This window comes from Macrosteles quadrilineatus, unplaced genomic scaffold (genome assembly GCF_028750875.1).
Source record: "Macrosteles quadrilineatus isolate MER2022 unplaced genomic scaffold, UCM_ALF_1.0 Scaffold_2__2_contigs__length_208266976, whole genome shotgun sequence".
NCBI classification, from domain to species: domain Eukaryota; kingdom Metazoa; phylum Arthropoda; class Insecta; order Hemiptera; family Cicadellidae; genus Macrosteles; species Macrosteles quadrilineatus.
The window spans coordinates 115,398,093-115,420,974 of record NW_026542595.1 but is presented as its reverse complement, the minus strand read 5'-3'; the positions used below and the strand labels follow the sequence as shown (position 1 = coordinate 115,420,974).

At 35.0% G+C, this 22,882-nt stretch overlaps 1 protein-coding gene across 1 annotated transcript in view; it reads right to left on the bottom strand.

The window, feature by feature from the left end:
- Positions 1 to 3,015: 3,015 nt before the first annotated feature.
- The window catches only part of LOC128986087 (uncharacterized), a 37,527-nt gene continuing 17,660 nt past the window's right edge, over positions 3,016 to 22,882 (bottom strand). The window contains exons 2-7 of the mRNA XM_054406207.1: positions 7,770 to 8,059; positions 7,062 to 7,314; positions 6,344 to 6,708; positions 4,424 to 4,501; positions 3,999 to 4,050; positions 3,016 to 3,798 (exon numbers count right to left, since the gene is read on the bottom strand). Coding sequence (XP_054262182.1) covers positions 3,092 to 3,798; positions 3,999 to 4,050; positions 4,424 to 4,501; positions 6,344 to 6,708; positions 7,062 to 7,314; positions 7,770 to 7,994 — 1,680 coding nt within the window. The 5' untranslated portion in view covers positions 7,995 to 8,059 and the 3' untranslated portion in view covers positions 3,016 to 3,091. The remainder of the gene's footprint in view (positions 3,799 to 3,998; positions 4,051 to 4,423; positions 4,502 to 6,343; positions 6,709 to 7,061; positions 7,315 to 7,769; positions 8,060 to 22,882) is intronic.

The window sequence follows — 22,882 nt, the reverse complement described above, 5'->3', positions numbered from 1 at the left end:
TTGATCGAAGGTATTCACAGCAATCAAATATTGAACACCTGGAAGGCCTACTGTATAAAATTTATTCGACAAAACCTTGTCATAATTATTTTTTCCAGACTATTTTGTGCGGAATAAAGGGAAGGTATCTGCAAAATAGCCCTTGATTGAAAGAAAACTCTTTATCATTCCCTACTGATTTTTGATACTTAAAACCAGTTGTGAGATGAAACCAAAACACTGCCTCGCAACGTAAAAATCCACTAACTCAACCCTCCACCTGGAACCAACGGACCGAAAAACGGGCGAAAGGGCGAGAATAGCACGAATAACAGTGAGATATATTTACAGTGCAACAACATACATCGTGCAAGGCCACGGAAAAGCTAGGAGAAACGTCTATACAACAATACTAAACTAATCTCCCAACCCCTACGTGATAAAATGTAAGCAAAAACATTGATAATAAAATAAAACAAAATTACAACAACAAAGATTTCATCGATCACAACTGGAAACAAACTTTACAAAATTACATAAAGCGACCGAATCTGGTCTATGACCCTATTTACATCTTTTTAAGATTCAAAACTAAACATTTTTATCGGCATAAACGATTTAAAATGCGATTTACGCAGATTGCATCGGCCCGTCGGCAAAGTTTGCCACTCGCTTGGGTTTCATTATTGCGTCAACGCCAAAGGGATGGATTTACTGAACAACGGTAGAAAGTAAAGAAAATTATATAAAAGAAAGAATTATCATTGAAGAAATTAAAGAGAAAACTCTTTGATGGCTTGTTGACCACAATAATGAAAAACCCCAATTCACAATCAAATAATCAATAGAAACAAGATATTGATTGAAAAAAGAACACCAAGTACAAGGATCAGTCTATGTACCTCAACGCTTAGAGGTGCCTAAGCCTAAACTACAATATTCAGTCTTATAGTTGGCTAAATACATGTCAGTTGAGTTAAAATTATGTACTATGGTCCCTTACATATGTATTTTAGGCACACTGAAATTAAAACTAAAAGTAAGCCTGGCTGACAAGTTAATTTGTACTGTAAACAATTGCTCGGTTTAGTAAAACATATTAGTCTTTTTCATGCAAAATTAATATTCGCTAATGGACATGAAATAAATATTCTCATTTATTTAAGTAAATCTGTGGCGAATTATATTATGAAATTTGCTTATAAAGGGATAGAGTTTAGGGAGATCACTAAAAAGTCCAGAGGTTTTAAAATGGCATGAAAATGGTTCTTTAACGTAACCCAGATATTTCGTCTTTGTAGACTTATTTGGAGAGCAAAATCATCAAATACCCTTGCTGAACTGAGAACTTGAATCTTTACTTTTTAAGTCTGAAAATGTTAAAACCCACTTAAGTTTCCTTATCTACTGAGAGGACCTATTTCCTACACAAAACGAGCACGCCCCTTTAGTATAAGTATTGCAATTTTTAAATTTTCAGTAAAACAATATGTACAGCCAGGCTTTAACAAAACTATATGAACACGAAATGTGATAACGTAAAACTCTAGTTCTCCTAACTTTGTATCACATTTTGAGGTAGATAGCTGAAGTTTGAGTATGTACATTGAAATCTATGGTAACATCTTCTGCAGTCTGAGTTTTGATTGTGGTATAAAACAACAAAACAACCAACGGGTGTAACAACAATGAAATACTCTTTGTACATTAAGTCACATGTTTCAAGGGCAATGTATTGAATATATAAAATACGTATTGAATATATATGAGTGTCTAAATGTGTAAAACTTCCAGGAACATTGTATTAACGTTTCAGATATGTTTTTTTCAACTTTATAAAATTATTGTTTTTAATACTGAATGAGAAAAAAATATTGTAAAACACAAATTCAAAACAATACCCTGAAAATCAAACTGATATGCAAACGGAGCATGAGGCATGGCGTATAACAAAAAATAAAATCAACAAAACTGTATAAAAACTGTAACAAATATATCATTTGATAAAAATCTTCAAAAACTAACACAATTGCAATCTTGCAGTCTTAATTAGATAGGCAGTCTTATGTTGAGATGCGGCGTTCTTGTCGGTACAATTTTGGCGAAGCGCATTTCCAAAACATCAGAGGATGAAAAAGGACAATAGGTTTAAGACTTGTTTGTATGGAAATAAAGATAATTTAGATAACTTAATATTTCTTTCAAAAATATCTTCAGCATGCAAAATACAAATAAATGCTGTTCATTTTTCACGTAACGAGTCGAAAGAATTTGACTTTGCATAATAGTGGAGAAAAGTGTTAACAGTTTGTGTAGTACTGTATTAGAAAGAGAGTTGAGTTGAAAATGGAGGGAAAAAATTTACTTTCTGTTTACTAGAAGTATACACTTTGGCTCGTTTGGCAAAAACAATTCATTAAAAATCATGCTAAAACATAGTAATTTAAAAACAACCTAGAAATGAAAATTTTAATTCTTATTTACCAGTTTTAATTTTAATTAAAAAACAAAACAACAATACAATTAAATAACAAAAGTATGAATTCATTCAAAACAACACAATTTAGTAAAATTAAAGCTTTTCCGACTTTAAAGCTTGCGTCAATGGAAAGTTTACAAGGAAACAAAATGTTTTGAAAATGTCCGCTTCGACGATCGACAATTGCACAATACCGACAATAAGGCATTGAGCTATTACACCACAAGGGTAATTACAAATACTACAACTAATAATCTTGTTCCTTTAAATAGATCAATGAGTGTTGAAAGTTGGCGCTGTGAAAAAAAAAGCTGTAATTTGAACTGACAATTTTTATGCCGAAACACCGTATGAATAGTTCGCTAATTTTTGATAGTATGATCATTTTCTTTATAAGTGCAACTTTCTTTCCTTGCAATCCAAAAGTATGTGTGTCTTATATGTTTATCAAAATATGATTGATTTCAAATAATTTTGAACACACTGATGAATCCTAAACCTTTTTACGGTTTGGGAAGCAACAAAACCCTTGGATTGTGTGGTAAGAATGCACTGTGAATAGTTAAAAATAAAATTTAAGTTTAAAAATATTTTTTCCGCACCAAACTTTCAACACTTGTTGAATGTGAACACTTAGTCTCTAGCGTCCGAGTGAGAGTCGGAGCCAGTTGTGAGCATCGCGGTGGCGGTGGCTTGGCTCATAGGGGGCATGATGACTCTAGAAGGCGGTTCAGGTTTCCGACCCATCGACAGGTCTTCTACTCGGTCCTCGTCTTGCTCTGCCGGTGGCGCTGGCGGAGGGGGAGGGGAAGGAGTCATACTGTTCCGATGAGCGTAACGTATCAATGTAGGACTAGGAGACCTACCGTTGTTCCCCGGGCTTGACGAATGATTACTTACGTTACTCTGCGTATTCATCGTTGCCGTTGCCTCTCTGTCCGGTTCGTTCGGTCTTTCGTATTTGGGTTCGAGCGCGTGATGCAGAAAGCTATGTTCCATGTTGCCGTAGTTGCTGCCGTTATTTCCTGTGCTGTTTTCCTCTTCTCCTCCGCCAAACATCATTCCGCTGCTGCCGAGTCCGTAGGGAAAGCCGGGTCCGCCGTTGCCGATGGAACTTCTTCTGAAGGGTCTGCCTGTCGTGATTCCGAGTTTCTTTACCTTGTCGTATAGAGTTCTAGAAGGCACTCCGTATTTCCTGGCCGCTTGAAGAGCGCTCATTCCTGAACGGACGGCTTCGATCGCTGACATAATATCGTTCCGGGTGTACTGCTTGTATCGCTTCCATTCTGGCTTTTGGGTCGGCACGTAAGTAACAAGGGCGGATGAGACTCCTCCTACTCCTGGAAAAATAAGTTTGTAAGGATCACTACAATTTAAAAATATAAAGCACACTTTAACTCTATTCTATTTTCAAGGAGTCTAAGAAGAAAATTTTTCTGAAGCTGGTTTTTATATTGTGATTTTTAAAGACTTGCTAATTGTATAGTTATGTAAAAAGAATCTAAGTTTTTATGGTGATAAGGTGATAATGATATATTACCTTTGCTTTCTCCATATCCAGATTGTGGCGATGAATAGGGCATCTTGTTTGCCTGAAAAATCAATCACTTGTAAACCAGGGTAATAATATCTAACAAACTTACAATGTGACTTAATTAAACAAGTTTACATTACGAATAAAATAAACCAGATTATAAGATCTTTAACTACAATACTATCAGGGTCTTCGCTATAGTTTATTTCATGTAAAGATTACTCATTTTGCAAGCAAAAACGTAATGCAGATTTGTAGCGTCCACCGCTAGAAGTGCTAAGTAGTTGCTTAGCGCATGCGCCTTAACTACACGGCACTCTCAGCTGTGGACGCCAGAACATATGCTAACCGCAGCACTGCTGTCGATCTATATTTAATTATATTTGTCTATGATAAAATCCTTATATCAAAGCATACTAAATCTAACTTACTCGTTCAGGGTCGTCTTCCATAAATGAAATGTCCGTGTAGGGAGATGGTGCGTCTTCAGATGGTTCCGTTTTCATGCTCTAAAACATTTCATAAATCATTATATGCTAAAAAATAACTTCTAGGAAGCACTAGGCAAAAAATTATGGACATAGTTGCCAAATACAGTAATATCATGCTAGAGAGCTAAAATTTTATTTCAAGAGTAGTCAAAACCCATTCCTGGAACCACACATTTGCTCGATGACTCACAAACGTTAACGTTCAAAGTCGTAGACACAAACAAAACCTTAAGCCTTCCAGATATGTAGATTAACACTATCAAAGGACACTTTAATAGATTTGTTATTGAGTTTATCAATGATTCAACATGGCAAGATGAGTTGGTATAAGAGATAAGAAGCTTTAAAAGGAGGAGTGATTAAAGGAGCGTGTGCTAGGACAATTTGTTTTTCCAGATTAGAATATTTGCCTAGATAAAACTGAACGAATTTTGCAAGTTAGAGGAAGCCCAGCCAAATTATTTTCAGTAACTTATTAGTTCATTTGAATGGCTCTGGAGAGTTCCATCAGTAAAAATTGGGGCACAAAATTTAGGTATGATTTTAGAAAAGATAAACTGAACAATCTATTATTTTGATAAAATAAATCAGTTTAAAAAGAATTTGACTGTGGGTTTTAATCAGATTGATTGTTGATGCTTGAACCCAGTGTTGAAAATATCAATAATTATTGTACTAATACAAGACTCGTATTCAAGTACTGTACTATATATTGCTATTTAGAAACTGAAATACACTTGATAAGGGAAATTGCAAATTGTTAAATTATTGAAAGATTCTTGTTAAAAGAGGTACACTTTTTTAGACGCTATTGTTTGTATATATTTTTTTACTGTAAAGGCATGTCAGAGGCATATGATTAAGGAAAAGATAGATTCAAGATCATATGAAAGACAAATAATATGTTATTTACTGTTGGTAAAAAATAGGATTTCAAGTATTTTGATGAAAAAAAATAATTCTGTCTTCAACACATTAGAAAAAATATCCCTATAATCATCTTCAGATTGCTTTTTCCTCTACACAATAAGGTGATAAAATAATTCTCAATTGTAAATTTGCTTAATCTCTTCTAGGAAATCAGAAAGAAAATTTCCCGCCGTCAGTTATGTTTGTTTTCACAAGAACAAACATTGATAAAACTTGGTGGAATTATGAATAGGGTCAAATTTCACTGGTGGGTCAATACGTGATAGCGTGCATATTTGTGCATTGCGTACTTCCGTGGCAATATTTGCTGTCGTTTGGCCGAGATAGCGAGCGTAGAAAACAACTTTCACTGCGACTATAAAGAAATCAAAAACTGGGAATGATTGCATCAAAGACTGTAGAATAACAACGGTGTTTACGACAGATTAACTGATGGTGAAAGAAATTAACTCGATCAACTGGATGATAATTTTGTGGAAGGTGATTGAGAATAATTTTGTCAGTAAAATCATTCGTATTGGTAGTTTTTAATTTTTTAATAATCGTACAAACAAATTTTTCTTCAAGATAGATGGATTCATTTTCTGAAGGTTTGCTTGTCCTATTCCAATCATGCTACCTTTTTAAAAGTTGACTTTGGGTGGTTCCTTTACAAAACACTTTAAAAAATTCCAATGGTGTAAAAGTACACTAAAAAAATTCCAATAAATTGCACTATCACTTTATTTTTAATACTAAATGCAAAACACTTTACTTTTATTTGTGTCTTCAACCCTCGAAATTACATGTTGGAAATACAGATTCGAAATTACCCCTTAGTGATGAAAATCTGATGATTATTTGTTCATATTCACAAAAACCTCAATAATCTAGGATGGATCCGTTTTTTTAACCCAGACATTATCATCTGAATCAAATGACTTAACGAACCTTGTCCGAGTCGCGAGGAGATCCGTTAGTGTTGCGTTCGTGGCTATCCGGGTGACACACCAATGGCATCGGTTGGCTCGAGTCCGCTTGTCCTTGTCCCAATACAGTCCTCAGAATCGGAGTGTCGCCTCGGTTCATCAGCAGGGAGGAGAGCTTCTTACGACGCAACGGTGGCAAGTCCGTCCCTGCCATGGCTGCCTCGTAACAGCTGTTCAGATGGTGAGTGGGTGGCGGGGCAGGGATCGGCATCCCCGGCATTCCCCACATTGGAGGAAGAGAGATTCGACCACCGCCTCCACCTCGCTCGACAGCTGGTGACTTGCCGTAGAGGTACGGGTACTTGGGGAATCCTTGGTTGTGAATACCTGTCAAGAAGAAAGACATTTAAATTTTTAATGTGATAAAGCCCCAGATCAGTGAGTTTAAGCTGAATGGTTTTAAAAACCTTGCTCCGTCAAGTGTTCCAATGTTAGTAGCACACTACCATAGTTTCAGGCTACTAGAGTCCATTTAAGTGTCACGATACACATCATCAGAAGTGAAGAGTATGGTGTGAAATTTTCTTTTGTCTACAATAAATTATTTTAGCGTTCCTCTCAGAGAAGACTCTTTCGCATTCAATGCCTGCTATCCTTACAAAAATCCTTAAACCGTAGGTCCTTGTTATGTTACAATATTAATCTCAAATATAAATTCAAATTGATGTAGCTCGACTCACCTGTAGAGTGAGGTGGGGAAGAGTCGTTCACGCTGCTACTATGTGGCATCGGCGGAGGAGCCGTGGGGGAAGATGTGGTGATCATGTTGGGATCTTCTTCTACTGGCGGTTTGGCTCCGTTCTCCTCCACCAACCCTTTCACTTTCAGCGCTTCCGCCACCTTGAGCAGGGGTGCCAACTGATCCTGCCCGACGTTCACCTCCCCTCGGTACATGTACTCCAGGATAGCCTTGATCTCCGAGTACTTCACGTCCTGGAGTCAAAGATTTGGATCAGGAAGGATTTCAAATGATTTTGTGACAGGTTCAATGTGTCATTTTGAATATGACAGTCAGCTGTGTTTTTCAACAGACTTTAATCTTAGAAAAGGTTGAGGTAACAGTTTAGCATGCAGAAAAAGTTAAAAGACGGAATATAAATGGGAAAGCAAAATTAGGCAGCGTTAAGAGAGACCGGGAGAGTTACTACTATAGACAACAGAGAAATGTAATAGAAAATAAGAGCAATTGGGCATTTAAGGATTTTAATTAAAGAATGAAGAAGCTGATTAAAAATCAAGAGGAAGAAGACGTTTTAAAAGAATCCATACAAATATTAAATGGATAAATAGGAATTACAGAGGAATCAGGGATAAAAGATGTTAAGGAGGAAGAAGGCCTCAAATTACATAAGGACAACAGACAAAACGATCAACGTGAAAATCCATACCTTCAGGATAACCACCGGATGACGGCACGGCAGATCCGTGAACAACCCTTGAAAGTAACTTGAGCACGCAGCGAGCACCATCTTGTGGCATTTGACAGAAGTGCCTCCCTCGCACGCCAGCGTGACGTCCGTGAACGCCTCGTTCTGCAGCAGCTGATCGAACACATTAAGCAAGTTGCTGCGGTGGTTGTTCCACCGCAGACAGTATTGTTGGGGCGTCGCCATTTGTATCGTTGTGTTTTCTACTTTACTAGTCAGTCTTATGTTTCCCTCGTAGTGCCCTCCACGGTCTGAAACAAAATGTTTTGATTTGAATACATTAAATAGAATACTCTTAAATCGCTAAGATCAATCATTTTATGCTCCTTTAGGAAAATGGTTTGTCATGATGGCTGTGTTGTTGAACTTGATATTTTGGATGCATCACAGCAATCTTTGGGCAAGCAACATTCGAGGTTAGCTTAATTGTTAGCTTGCCCCCAAAGATCTAACACATCGAAAACAGTGCTTAACGGTTTGCCTATGCATAAATGCAGTCATCTGCCGAAGACCATGATATGACTTATACTAGGCAAGCTTCTCTTTTAAAATAGGAAGCTTGGAAAAATGTCTAACCCTGACAGTTTAATTACCGGTAGTTCATTTTATACCTGCAAAATTAACTCATTGGGTAATTGTCATTTTTCTTTTGTGTCATTGGAAAGCAATGCGCACATGAAAATATTTATCTTGCGAAATACCTAATCCCATCCATTTTTTCAATCAGTTTGGACCAAACTGACATATTTTCACTGTTATTATTCAATTTAATTACAACATTGGTTTTTAATCTACAGTGTTCATCTTCCTACTACACAAAACAGGCAGGACCCATGAGCAAAGGACCAAGGACTTGGTATGCCATCAGCAGGGTTGCTAAGTGGGTCTTCTTACTCATGCCAACTCATTAAGGACATGCATATGCATATGGTGATACATATGGATGACTTGCACATGCCTTGGTCCTTATATGAACACTATAAGGAAAATTGTATACTGTACGGTATTCTTTGATTGAGAGATTGTTGGTTCGTTGGTTGAAGATGCTGACTGTTTGTCTACACAAAATAATAAGCCCTAGTTATTCACTGTAGAGTAGACAGGTTTAGATTTTTGAAATGCACAACCCAATTTGCAAAAGTGGAATGTTAAAGACACAATGGATTGAACCTTTAATAGCCATAATTCATAATTGTAGCATAGAAACTGAATTATGTTATGCCTATAGAACCCATAAAGTTGTGCTTCTTGTTTCCAACAGCCAACTTTGTTTACATGAATGGTCCATTTAATATTTCCTGACCTACAATATTTTGATTCTTCACGAAATGATTATAGACTCTTGATCAGGTTCTTCAGTAGTAAATTCTATGGGAGAGGAAAAGTGTTGATTACCTAACCTATTTATTGTGTAATTGAGTAGGATGGTGAGAGGTGACAGTTGACAGTAGGCTTTTGTTTATCATTTAGATTTTCCTGTTCAACACCATTGTTACCAACATTAAAACAACTACAAGATTCTTTGCAGTATACTATACAAAGTGTCAACAACCAAGTCAACATTTGACTTCAATATTTTGTTTCTTCACCAGTTCAGCCAACATTGAAACATGAATTATTACTACATACTATAAAAAGTGTTTTTGCCTTACTATGACTAACAATTTAGACTAACGGTTTCTTTCACTGCTTTGTGGGTATATTTTGTTAATCAAAGATTATACATTAATTGACCACTTAAGGGTGTAGCAGTGGGTGACCACTGTCAAAGCACTAAAACTTTACCCAACAACCAACATTGAAACCAAAAGTCTCGAAGGACCAAAAAAGCTGACCACTTACTAAAACCCTCCCGCCCACTATGTGAATTCCCACTTTCGTTCGTGGGACTTTCGAGGATGATTGACTATAAATTAATTGACAACAGAGGGTGGGTGACCTCAGTTGAGTACAACAAAAACCCAGGATCAATCGGTCTGGTGACGTAACCGCGCGGGGAGGCAAGGCACGCCTATTTTGAAGGTCACCACTGTGTGGGGTAGACGGCTCTCAGACAACCCCCCACGGCCCCCACCCACCCCCGGCCATGCGACGTTGCCAAGTCTCTCCGCAGGTTGCGATACGATAACACCTGACCGCTAATTCCGACTCCGGAAACCGATAAGGATTTTCTCACGGGTAGAATTATTTTGTTCAGTGAATGTCATGATGTAGAGTTGTCTGGTGACTACGGAGTGTTTGAAAAATGCTGTTTGGGTAAAGAGATAGCGTGAGAAATTAAAATTCACCCTGTAAAATAATTTGAGTTTTCGGAGTTTGAATGTGTAAAATCATCAACAGTCGTGCAAGGATTGTCAAAGTCAGCGTCCTCGCTTAGGACGTTAATCCTCTCAAAATGTTACAGCAATCCAATATATTTTTTGACACGCCAGACAAACCTCCATTGGTGAAGTACACAAATTAATAACTACGATTTAATCATAAGGATTCCAAAAATCCTTTTACTTTCAAAAACAGTTCGACAAAATTACTAGTGGAACCTCAATAACAAGACCCTCGGTAACAAGTCACCCTTGATTACAAGAGTCGTTTTCAAATCCTTTGAATGTATTACCCCTTATCACATGTTACCGCGAACCTCGATAAGGAGTCAACCTTGATACGTCATTTATTATCCCCACTAGAGTCTTGTTATCGAGGTTCTACATAAGTGAACCAAGTGTTCATTGTTCAAGTGGTACGGGCACGTTAAATTAATTTAATTTGCATACCATCTCAGTTTACGTACAATTTTCTACAAATAAAAAAGTGGTGTAATTTCCATATATCAGATTTTTTTCGAACAGGTGTTAAAGGACAAAAAGTAGTGCATCGCCCGTAGCGGCGGGACGGGCTGACGCTAGGTTATGTTAGATGTTAGATGCTAGATTCCCTATCCCTAGACGGGACATTAACCCTAGCCAGTTAGCAACCCCCCTCCCCCTCCCCCCGCGGGCGCGACCCTATTTGCATTCCACGCGGCACTACTTTTTTACATCCGCCGCGCCGCGTTGCGTTGGTAGCACTGCGTGTAGACGACTAAAAATACTACGCTCACCCTCCACCATGCACTATGTCCCGTTCGGCGAATTTCATAAAAATTTGGAAATAGTTGATCCGATTTTGGGATAATGTGGGATTGAAACAAGTTTTGATGCTGGTTTAATGCGCTTTTGTATTAGTTTATTGTTCAAATTGAAAAAGTAATATATATATATATATGGGTTTGAAGATTGAATACAAATTTGAATATTATTGCATTGTGATTTTTTAGACATGTTTTGTATGGGAACTTTTCTTCTAACTACTTGCCTGAAGTTTTGAGTATTGGAGCGAATTCAACAAACGCATTGTTTATTTTTGATCTTAGAAGTTTTTCAAATAAACCGTTTTGTTCAATGCGATTCTAGTATTGGGTGAATTCAGTCGACAGCGCGTTACCCTTTTTTTCGAAGTTCATAGAGGAACTGACTTGTTCAAAGCTTAAAAACCAATAATTCAAACGTGCTTCATACTACACATAATTGTAATAAAAGTAGACTCAGCATAACAAAATACAATGAGCAAAGTACAGTTGTAGCATAGTTTTACACATCTTTTCGGGTTCCTAAGACGGTCTAAACAATGATTAACTTATCTTGCAGATATAAAAATGTTCCCAACCTCTTCTTTTGGACCTTAGACCTAACCGCAGATGTTTCGCAGAAGAAAGGCAAAGAAACTACTAAACGAGTTTAGTTTCTATAGAAAAATAGGTCGCTCAACTCTGCGATGTAGAATTTTTATCACCAAATAAAAGAGCGGGCGTGTTTTTGTGGGGTAGAAACACTTCAGCATCCACAGCACCCCTATAAATCCACCCTTCATTAAAATTTAGTGTCTAACCTAAAACCTTAACCCCAGGTCAAGATCGACTATCGACTCTGAGTAGTCGCGATAATCGATAAACTCAACCGATTAAACGTAAAATATCGTTTACAGAGGCTGTACGAAGAGTGCCTATACGATGATTAACAGTAGTCGAGTGGAAGCATGGATAAAACATACCAGGAAGCATGGATAAAACATACCATCTTAAAGTGTTAGTAGGTCCATGGTGAAATTGTGGTCGATGTTACGCCATGAAATTACGGAAAGTAAATAAGAATACGTCTACTGACCCTTGAAACAATATTTACACTTACTGTAGACTTACAAGATGGTAAATACATATAAAAGATAGGTGGTGATCGATTTCGATTGGACACCCCAATCATCAGACCCAATTTGCCCATACGTTGATGATGATTGAAATGTCCAATCGAAATCAATCACCATTTACAATCTTTTATATGTATTTACCGACTTGTGAGTCAACAATATAAGTCCATTTCAAGCTTCTCTAAATTTACAGCAAAATCTGAACATAATTACTGATTGGTTTAAGACATGGAGGTTCAAAATTAATGAAACTAAATCTGTCCACATTACTTTTACTCTAAATCAAAATTCTTGTCCTCCTGTCACAATAAACAACACCCAACTTCCCGAAGTAACTGAGGTTAAATACTTAGGTATCCATTTAGATAGGAAGTTAACTTGGAAAACACACATTTGGAGAAAACGGCAACAACTAAATTTAAAATCTAATCAGTTAAATTGGCTCATCGGAAGAAAATCAAAACTTAGTCTAGAAAATAAATGATTACTATATAAAACTATATTGAAACCAATCTGGACATATGGAGTGCAACTATGGGGCTCAGCGAGTACTTCTAATATAGAAATTCTCGAAAGATACCAATCGACAATGCTGAGGAAGATAACAAATGCACCATGGTATGTCAGCAATAGGACACTACATCAAGACCTTAAGATGCCTACAGTTAAGGACGAAATCATGACCATAAGTGAACGATATATTACGAAATTGGAATCTCATCAAAATCATTTAGCTCTTAACTTATTAAACAACGTGGATACAATTTACAGACTTAAGAGGCCATCAATTCTCGACCTGCCCTACAGATTTTTGTAAAGTGTTTTTATTGAAAAATTTGTTGTTGAGAGTGCTTAACAGCTATTTTTAATGTTCCAAAGTCAATTTTTCGTATTACATAGTATATAGTATTTACTTATTGTTCAATATATAGGTAATAGAACAGATTGTAAAGTAAATAAATAAATAAAAAAAAAAATAAAAAAAAAAACAATATAAGTGTAAATATTGTGTCACGTGTTAGTAGACGTATTTTTATTTACTTTCCGTAAATTTAAAAACACATGCATGATGATCAAGATATGCAATGAAGTGGAAAAAGATATGTCTCTGAATTTTCCATCCTCTTTTTGAGCCTTGAAAAAGATTTAAGCTCTTAAAAACATGCAAGTTTTTCATTGAATGTATTTTTTCACATATGCCAGCTTTAATCGCCTTTAGTAAACTTGGTGCGGTGAAACTGTAAAACTGGAACTTTTTCAAAAAACATATTAGACGCATATACTTCTTATATGATCGGGGATTTTGTTTTATATACGCACATTTCAATGGCAACGCACACTCTAGCACGTATGTAACTATTTCATACTCTATGAACCAAAATACAAAGCGTCAAATCATATCTAACCCTTTTAATAATCTACACCTCCTAATACCAAGGCGTTAAAGACTGACGCATCCCCTTTTATACTATATGCTTCTTATAGCACGTGTTATACGGTCTTTTATACTCTGTGTAGGTGTTCTCTATGTCTATTGTGATGGGAAGGGCGCGGCTGATACTGTAGGGTCTCCACGGACTGTGATCTCTCCCCTTGCCGCCAAATTTGAGTGGAACAGCCCATGACGACCTTTCATAATAGGAAAATGCCGTGTTAGCAAAACACAAATATCGATTATTGAATCGAAGCGTACTGTTAAGTCTGTTCATTGGGGATTTAAAATGTTTAGCATCCAAGATGTTTGATTATTTTATCATGGTTTCCGCCATTCTTCGACCAGGAGTTTTAAAATCATATATTAAAGATACTTCGTATTATTACAAGTTTACCTAATCTTACTAACCTCTAAGTATGTATCTGACAATATTTTGGAGGATGAAGAGCTGGACACGATCTGGACAATTTTCGGGTTAAAAACGAGTGTTTAGTTTAGCTTTCAGTTAGATTTAAGAAAGTAGTCCGTTTTGGGTTTTTGTGGTCTTAAATCCTTTCATCATATAATCTACTTGGCAAAAAGATTGTCCATTCATGCTTGGGGAATTTAGTCTGTATGATGGAACCTGTATGATGGAATATTTATAGGCATGCACTGTGGATGTGATACTCCCTGGTGTGGATTAACGTCCGTACTAGTGAGTACTACGACTATCCGCAGTACTATCCTGATAGTAAGACTAATTCGTTAATACCAAGGCAAACATGTGGTTCGGATTCCACTATAAACTGTAGGTCTCTTAGTTGCCATTAGCTGTATGGGTTATTAATTACAGCTGTGTCTAAGGAATATGCCGGCCTTAGTCACTAACAAGACTACAAGATCGCGTCACTCATCCTACAATCATCTTCATTCATACTTGGCTATAAATACCTACTTTGTATGGTTGCCATTTCATTGAAAAGTATTAAAAGTATTAAAGTAAAAGTATCATCTCTACCCTGACAAAAAGATTGTCCAATTCATGCTTGGGGAATATAGTCTGTATGATGGAACCTGTCTCCTGATTCCTGATCGTCTGGGTTCTGGCCAATGGTTTTAGTCAAGGGTAAGTCCCAGATAAGGCTCCATGATCCTAAAATGATGTTCTTACGGAAAAACTCGAAACTTCGAATACTATAATTTGATTAGTTACACTTTAGATTTTACTTCACCCCAATGGTTGGACATAAGGAAACATAACTGCAGTTTTGTGACGCCTTCATTTGATCGATTTCGAGTGCCTAACACTGACTAACAGATTGTTGATCTAAGGGGACGTCGCGGATCAATACGGAAGGCCAGGTAAGGCTTCATGCCATAGATTGTCCCATGCAGTGTGCGGTTGGGGTGGAAATGCACGCAATGGGGGTAAGGAGAGTTTTTAGAACAAACAATACTATAAGTACTGATGGAAAGAAATCAACTTTGAATACTTTGCTGTATTTACGTTTGAGTTTGTTAACTAGTTAAAAAAGTTATTGGTTTCTATTAGAAGTATTAGGAATATAGTTGGTTTTGATGATTCTAGAGGATTTTCAATCGTAATTTATAAAAAAAATATGGATTATGACAATTTTGTAAATGTCCCTGATTAAAGGCACTCCCGTATACATTAATTAACCCAAAGGTTTTAAGGTAATTTTATTTGTAAGGTATTTTTAAGTCCTGTGGGCCCTATATGAATGAATGAATGATTTATTCAGTTAAATTTGCTACATAGTACAAAGTTTACACTCTTTACTATAATATTAAGTTTACAACATAAAATAATAAAGAACAGAAAAAAATCAACAAAGTTGTGAACTTAATGTTTAGTTATACAAAAACTATCAAAACGAACATAATAAACTTATAATTTTGTAGCTAGTTATAATTAATTGGTCTTGTGGAATCAGCAGACATAGACGAACTCTGCCTGTGCGTCTGCTGGGTTGCAATGTAGTGATACCAACTCTTGAAGAATGCCTTGTGTTGTGTGAATGTGCAATTCCATGGAAAATGTTATTGTAATTTTTGAAAATATGAATTAATATATTTTAAATGTAAAGTTGGCGAATAGAAAAAAGGGACGTTTCTTCAAATAAAACGATATATTTTATTTCTTGCTTCTTTACTTACTTTTAAAAGATTTTTCAAAAGTCTATCTGTATACTTATAGTAAGACCCCCTTTTTCAGCTGCTCTACTTAACCGATTTTTACGATTGCTGTGTCCTTTTAAAGCTTATAACCTTGAGAAGGGACGAATGGCAGCGAAAAGGTAATTTACTTTAGTGTTTCGCACATTTGCATTCACTTTATTTCTAGATTTTACTTTCGAAAATCCAGTGATACGTACTTACGTGTTGTGAACTAAATACTAATTTGAAACGGTTTTAAACTACCTAATATTTTACAATCGTAAAAATGTAATGCACATATTTGTCAGATAACGAAATCATAACAGAAGTGAAATGTACTGTATCTTAATGAACAATTCAATCTAAAGTAATCTCAAGGTACAACTTGAAACTGAAGTTAAAAGTGACCCTTTATACAAAGTATAAATGAAATTTCAAACACACCATAAACACCATTATGTAACTTACGATCCTAATTAGTAGAATCGTAAGGGAAACCCAACCATAAAAACTTGCCCTCTAAAACATTGGAGAAAAACTATTATGCACTTGTAAAATCGGGGACTATTTGATAGGGTTTAGGAATCCCAAATTCCCTTGTCACCCTTTCCGTGGGGGGGGGGGGGCTATAATCGAGTCAGTGGCCCGAACACCCTCGGCCGCGTTTTTGGTTTCACGGCCCAAAATATCGTATTCGGCGCTCCAAGTGCCAATCCCCCGACTAGTAAATCTCCAAAATTGGGCAGAAGGGTGTTTATTTTGGGCCTGCAAAATATCCGTGACAACCTGCTTCGCCCCCGGGAGCAGGGGTAAAGATTTCAAAATGTTTACTTTATTCGATTAGCCTGAACGGACGTATAAATTGACGAAATTGAGTGTTTTCTTTTCTTCTGAGTGCTGTCAACAATAGCGTCGACTTTAAATTGTGATAGTAGACTTTACGTATATAAAATCTTTGGTTTGTTTTTATTTTGATGTTTGTGACATTTGAGTTCGCTGATTTTGATGAAATTTGTCACTTTTCTAGTGCAAGTGCAGATCGGTACTTTGTTACTATACCGACCACCCCTAAATTGGGTTAGATTACCACAATTAGGTTAGTTTAGCATAACCTAACCTAACCTAATGGTAACCAATTTAGGTGTGTTCGGTATAACATCAAAGTATCTGTAGATCTTTACGAAGTACCTGTACATTATACCGATTTGCTCTCAATTCTTTTGTAATGTCTTTTAATGTCGGAGGAAGAGGAATTGCTTACAAATATTTGTTGTACATTGAGTATAATTAGTTCTCAAACTGGTTAACAAAAAACAATGAAAATTAAACGCTACAAACTAATTTTAACGTAAGAATGATACATGTAAGAGCTAGTTTGATGTTATTAACCTAAATTATCAATCCTAAAGTATACTATGACAAACATTTTTGAGTAATCATGAAATACATGTTTAAATGCTGTAACACTCATATCATATGATTCAATAAAATTGTTTTCACTTATAACAAAATTATGCTAAATATGTGAATCAAAATTTATGGCTTTACAAAAATGCATTAAAACACTATAATGATATTCAAACTCAAATAAACTTGATGATTTTGATTTTATTCTCAAAATGCAAACGTTTAATTATTTCGAAGTCAAATCCTAAGCAGTTGCGTTATCTTGAAGCCAATGGTTTACACACGTTATCTTGTAGGCATTTGTTTGGCATTTTAGTCAGCTCTGCCTATTTTCAAGTTCACATGCATAATTGTTGTTTTCCTAAATTATTAGGGAATTCACATGTTGAATGGGTGTGAAGATAATGGAGTGAGTAAGAATGGATATGACTACTTGATTGACTGGAATCAGCTGATTCTTAAAAGTCCATTAACAGTTTGAATCACATAGGCAAATGATTGTCAAATTTGTTTAAGAAAGCTGTTTACATAACCTAAAAACTAAAATGTATTTGATGGTATATGTTTTTGTTTCACGTTTGTTCGTTTTTTAGATTTGTTCTCTTTTCGCGTTTATTCTTTTATGTTATGTGAAAGTTTGTTTATCTTAATTTATATTGTGTGTTATTGTTGTCATTTGGCGTACATTTGATTTCACTCAATTGGGTTTGTTTATGTTCATGTTTGTACATTGGTTTGTATTTTTTGGGGTTTTAGGAAAATATCGTACAATCACTTTGCTGAAAATTAGCTTGATGTAAACCTATGTTTGTCCGTTTTCGTTGGGTTTGGTGCTGTTTTATTTATTGATGGTTATTTTTGTTTGAATTTGTTTATGTTTGTTGGATTTATTAAGTAGAATTTTTGAATGGTTATTTTTTATCTATAATTTGGTGTATTGTCCTGTTAAGCTGGATTTAGTTTGTTTTCGTGTTGATGGGGTTTTATTTGTTCATGATTTTATTTTATTATTAAATAGCTCGTTTTTGTTAGTTTTTTAGAATTTTCGTTTATTAGTTTTAGTTTGTGTTAAATTTGTTTAATTGTTTTAGTTGGGTATATTTTTTATCTTAGCTATCTTGGCCATTTTTGTACGTTTTTCGTTTATTGGAACTTTTAGTTATTGTTGCGTTTGGCTTTTATTCCATTTTGTCACTAAGCCTGCGCTTTATTTATGGACATACCTCACATTATCTTGACAAACGTCTGTCAGATCTATCCTCACAGACCGGAAGGGTTGCAACTAGTTTTCCCACACGGGCCGCTTTCGCAACGCCCCAGATTTGCATACGACCCCCGGTTGTGCGTTTTGCATGTGAACCCTTCAAACGTGTTTTCTTCTCCGGGACGCCTAACGTCCCCTACTGACCATCCCCAACCCTCTCCATTCACTCCGTGGCCTGGTGGTTCGGAATCTACTTGTACCGGCGGTCTTTAGCAGAAGTAAAAGTTATTGTGGGTTGATGTCTGGGCGTTTGGGGAGTTGGTCTAGTGCTGGAGCGCTTCGGAACACAAGGTACTGGGTTCAAATCCCGCCAATCACCAATGGACTTTTTTCCTATAATGCCCCCCCCCCCCCCTCTAGGACTAGCTTGAAGTAATTTGTAAGAACAGTTGTGGAACCTAGTGTCATAGTATGAGAAGATGGGACAAAAAGTCTGAGCGTTTAAGGGACGAAGACGAATTTTATGCTGTCCAAAATGAAAATATCGCAGTGTTTTGGGAATCCGTTTAACCCTATGTCTTCCTATTTAAATAACTGTTACATAGATTTATTTCCTAACTAATGCATTTATTTACTTTTTACAACTCCAGTGGTTATAGCGTGGAACTTGAAGTCTTAGGACTAAATTTCAACAATCATCAATATATTTTAGCAATATAATAATGCTGAAACAGTGATTGGTGTTTTAAAGACTACCTCGATCTTTAGATTCACATATAAATTAGATTATCTATTCATCTAGCTGTAGTCTTTTGGACGAGAGCTGTTTAAAATTGGTCTCCCCCCAATAATGACTATACTATAATTATTCATTCAATGTGGCAATACTTACAATTTTTACTGTATATAGATAAAGCACAAACTAATTTTAGGAAACAAGCTTGAGAAAAAAAATAATTTTAGCACAGTTAATTAAGTAAATGTACATTTCTTCGATAAGTTGTGAAGATTGTCATTCAAAAGCATTACTTATTTGGGGTTTTGTGTATTGATTCAAGTATTAATAGGTACAATTTGCGAATAAAAAAATTGCAACATCTCTATAATTTTATAGTGAAAATGTATTATGTCCTTTGCACTGCCTGCTTTCAAACAAACAATATATTTTGAATGTGTCAATGTTATATTTGCTTTGATAGTTTTATTTTGATTAGTCCGTTAAATAATTTATATATAGTATTTACTTTCAAACAGTCATTGGTCTGAATAACGTATTATTTTATGAAATCGCAATTGTAGCTGCAATATATAGGAAAAAGTTTGAAGAGAATCTTAAAATTAATTTTAAAAATTACAAAATGGTTACTTCACTTATTGCAATTTACGCATATACAATAAGTCATGGTTACTCAATTTATATTGAATTGTATAGTTTTTTTACTACACAAAACGCACGAAAATTGAACCACATAAATTATTAAAATTTATAAAACTGCAAATGTATATAAATAAAATTTGAATTTTGTAAAATAATCACGCATTACCAATTTAAAACTAATAGTTCTAAAAACAAAAACAATAAAACAACACATTTCGTTGTTATTTAGAATGATTTTAATATACATACAATAACGTATTCTCATTATACGTATGTAATTTATCTACGAAAAAATAAGTAAATTGTCTTATTCATTTTAGCAAAATCATAACTTATTGTAATTGATATATGATCAGGTCATTTATAAAAGAAAACATGCAATGGGATTTTAACTATTAACTGCGTACACACGTTTATATAGAAGGTGCGAAGTGAAAATACAATTAAAAAATAAACAGTTTTAAAATTGTATTAGTTTAAATTCAATGTAGTAAAAAATAATGTTATAATATTATGCAATTATCAAGTAACGGCACGTTATAAATGTTGCGGATTCTGCAATGCAAATAAGCGCCTACATTCGCAAGGATGCAAGTTTACATCGCGCTTGCATTGCAGAATTCGCAACCCTTTCGTTTCTGCAATAAAAAATAAAATTGCATACATCAGGCCTCCAAAATAACGTTTGCCAATATTTGTATTTAATTTAAGGAATTAAATGTAGCTAAAAATATTTTTACAGTACATGATCCATATTTTTTCGATTTACTAAAGTGTATTCGTTAGTTTTTCGGATAACTTTTGATAGATTTGCGTCATAAACATTAGTTTTGGCAAGTGATCCTATGGTGCTAGTGTTTATTTGATAAATAATGTTTTGAATTTTAATTTGTGTGCGTTTTGGTATAGATAACCAAAACAAACAAAGAATTTTTATAGAAACAAATGTTTTAGAATCCCATTTTTATCAATAAAAGTCACATTTCTTCTTACTCGTAAAAACGTTGTGCGCAGTAGATATTTAAACCATGACCACGGACAATCGAATGGAAAAATACGTAATAATTCAGTTTGACAATTTGATACACCTAAACACTTATTACTAAAGCTATGTAAATCAATTTTAGCACTATTAAATAAGTACTATAACTACTTTTAGCTCGAATCTGCAACTACTTACGCTTAACTGTTGTTACTATAAAACAAACTGTATCTTACAGTACAAGAAATAAAACAGAGAACTATAACAAATAAAAAATATTCTAAATATGCATAAAAAACTATCGTATCATCAAAAGACTAAAATCGTACTATTGGGTTTGGGAAAAATGGTTTCGGAACGATTACGTTACCACTAAGTTATCAGTTTTAAACTTTAAACCAACAGAAGACGACTAACTATTAATATGGGATGCAAAACTAACAATGCAAATTTAAGTAAAAGTTTACACAATACAGTAGTACTTTTGATAAGGTGGTTCCACATAGGTTTTCTATATGCAATTAAAGAACACACCCCCAAAATTCACCCTCCAAAAAATTATTAAAAAGAAAAAAAATTGAAAAATATTACAGTAAAAATTGCAAAAATTCTTTTTTACAGAAAGGGGTGTATTGCACCATTTTCACTACGCGCCTACCACAAAGTTATCCTCCAAAATACTAATCCAGCAAAACGTAAACAATAATATAAATTTACACAAAAATATTATAGAAAATTAATTTTTACTCATAGGAGTGCTATGCCACAACCCTTACCTTGCTAAGGGTGTATCCTAGAAACTAGCATCACCACCGGCCGCTTCTAGCGCACTGAGTGCAGCCTAGGTCTCTCCCCTCCCACCCCCCAGTCCGCCATCTTGCCTACCACCAACACTGGTTTTTTGTCCACGCATAGTTTTTTACTAGTGCGTTTCCCCCACCTTGCACTTCCCCAACTACGACGGTCTTGCGGAGCTACACGAAACCATTCATTATTCATATGTTTGTCGCTTAATTGGTCCGTTTCAGGGCCACAAGGTCTGTGACCTGTGTCGGGAATATTTGGTAAAAAATATATTCGGGGGGTAGTTTTTGGGGTTGGTTTGTGTGTGTGTGTTTGGGTTTGGAACACTGTAAACGGTGGTGTAAATTTTATTAGAAAGTAATAAAGTTTGGTTTTTTCTAGTAGTTGGTTCTCGCTCGAATAATAGTTTTTCAACCCCGTATAATACCCAAGTGACAAGAAACAATAAAATAATGATATTAGCATAGAATAAATAAACACCAATTTATATTACATCATCTATGATATTAGGTACTAAACCAATATTTTCACAACATAAAACAGTTTTGTACCAATTGTTACAAAAATTGTAAGATACGTAAAAACACATTTTGCTAAAAAAAACTGTAAACTTTACGAAAAGTGGTTTAAATTATTACAAAGTTGTTGGCTTCATATACATATTTTATATTATTTAATATGCAATTTGTTAATTATTAGTGATATAAATTAATGGGTTTGTACATCTGGGTTTTTAAGGTAAGCTAAATAAAACAATTAATTAATATACATTTTAAACACAATTATTTTTGAACGAATTTTAATTTATTTTAAAATTTAAAGATGGTTAATTCTATTTATATACGATATTCAGTAAAATATTTGTAAAAAAACTCGATTTTATTAGAAGTAAAACGAAGCTAGTTAAGACGAATTGTAAAAACAACCCTCTGCCTTCAACTTCGCACTACTTTCTGCGCGCGGAACTGAGTGCGAATTGCCTACGGAAGGCGCACTGCGAATCGCGCTTGCCGCTTGCTTGCGCGCACAAACGTTTACGCTGACGAAACATGTTTTAAAAATGTCTTGTTGGCGTTGTAAACTATTTGAATTAGTACAAGATATCAGCTCTTTGTTTTTGAACTTTGGATACTTTATTTCGCCTTGCTATTTTAATGCCCAAACGTTACTTTTGTTGTTGTTCATAGCATTTACTGATTTACTTATTGTTCACTACATTTAATATTAATATAGAGTTAAATATAATTTTAAGAGTTTAATAGGTTCCGTTAAACTTCATGTTAAACGTTAGTCATTGATTATTTATTAATAGTAGGAGTTTCAATGATTAACTGTGTTAGTAGGAAATAGTTAAGAACGGAAGAATATTTGTTTTCTACAAATTTCGTCGTTTAGACAAACCTTTAGTATATATCTGTTAGCACCCCATTACTTTTAAATATCATGATTTGTATTATTATTGTTA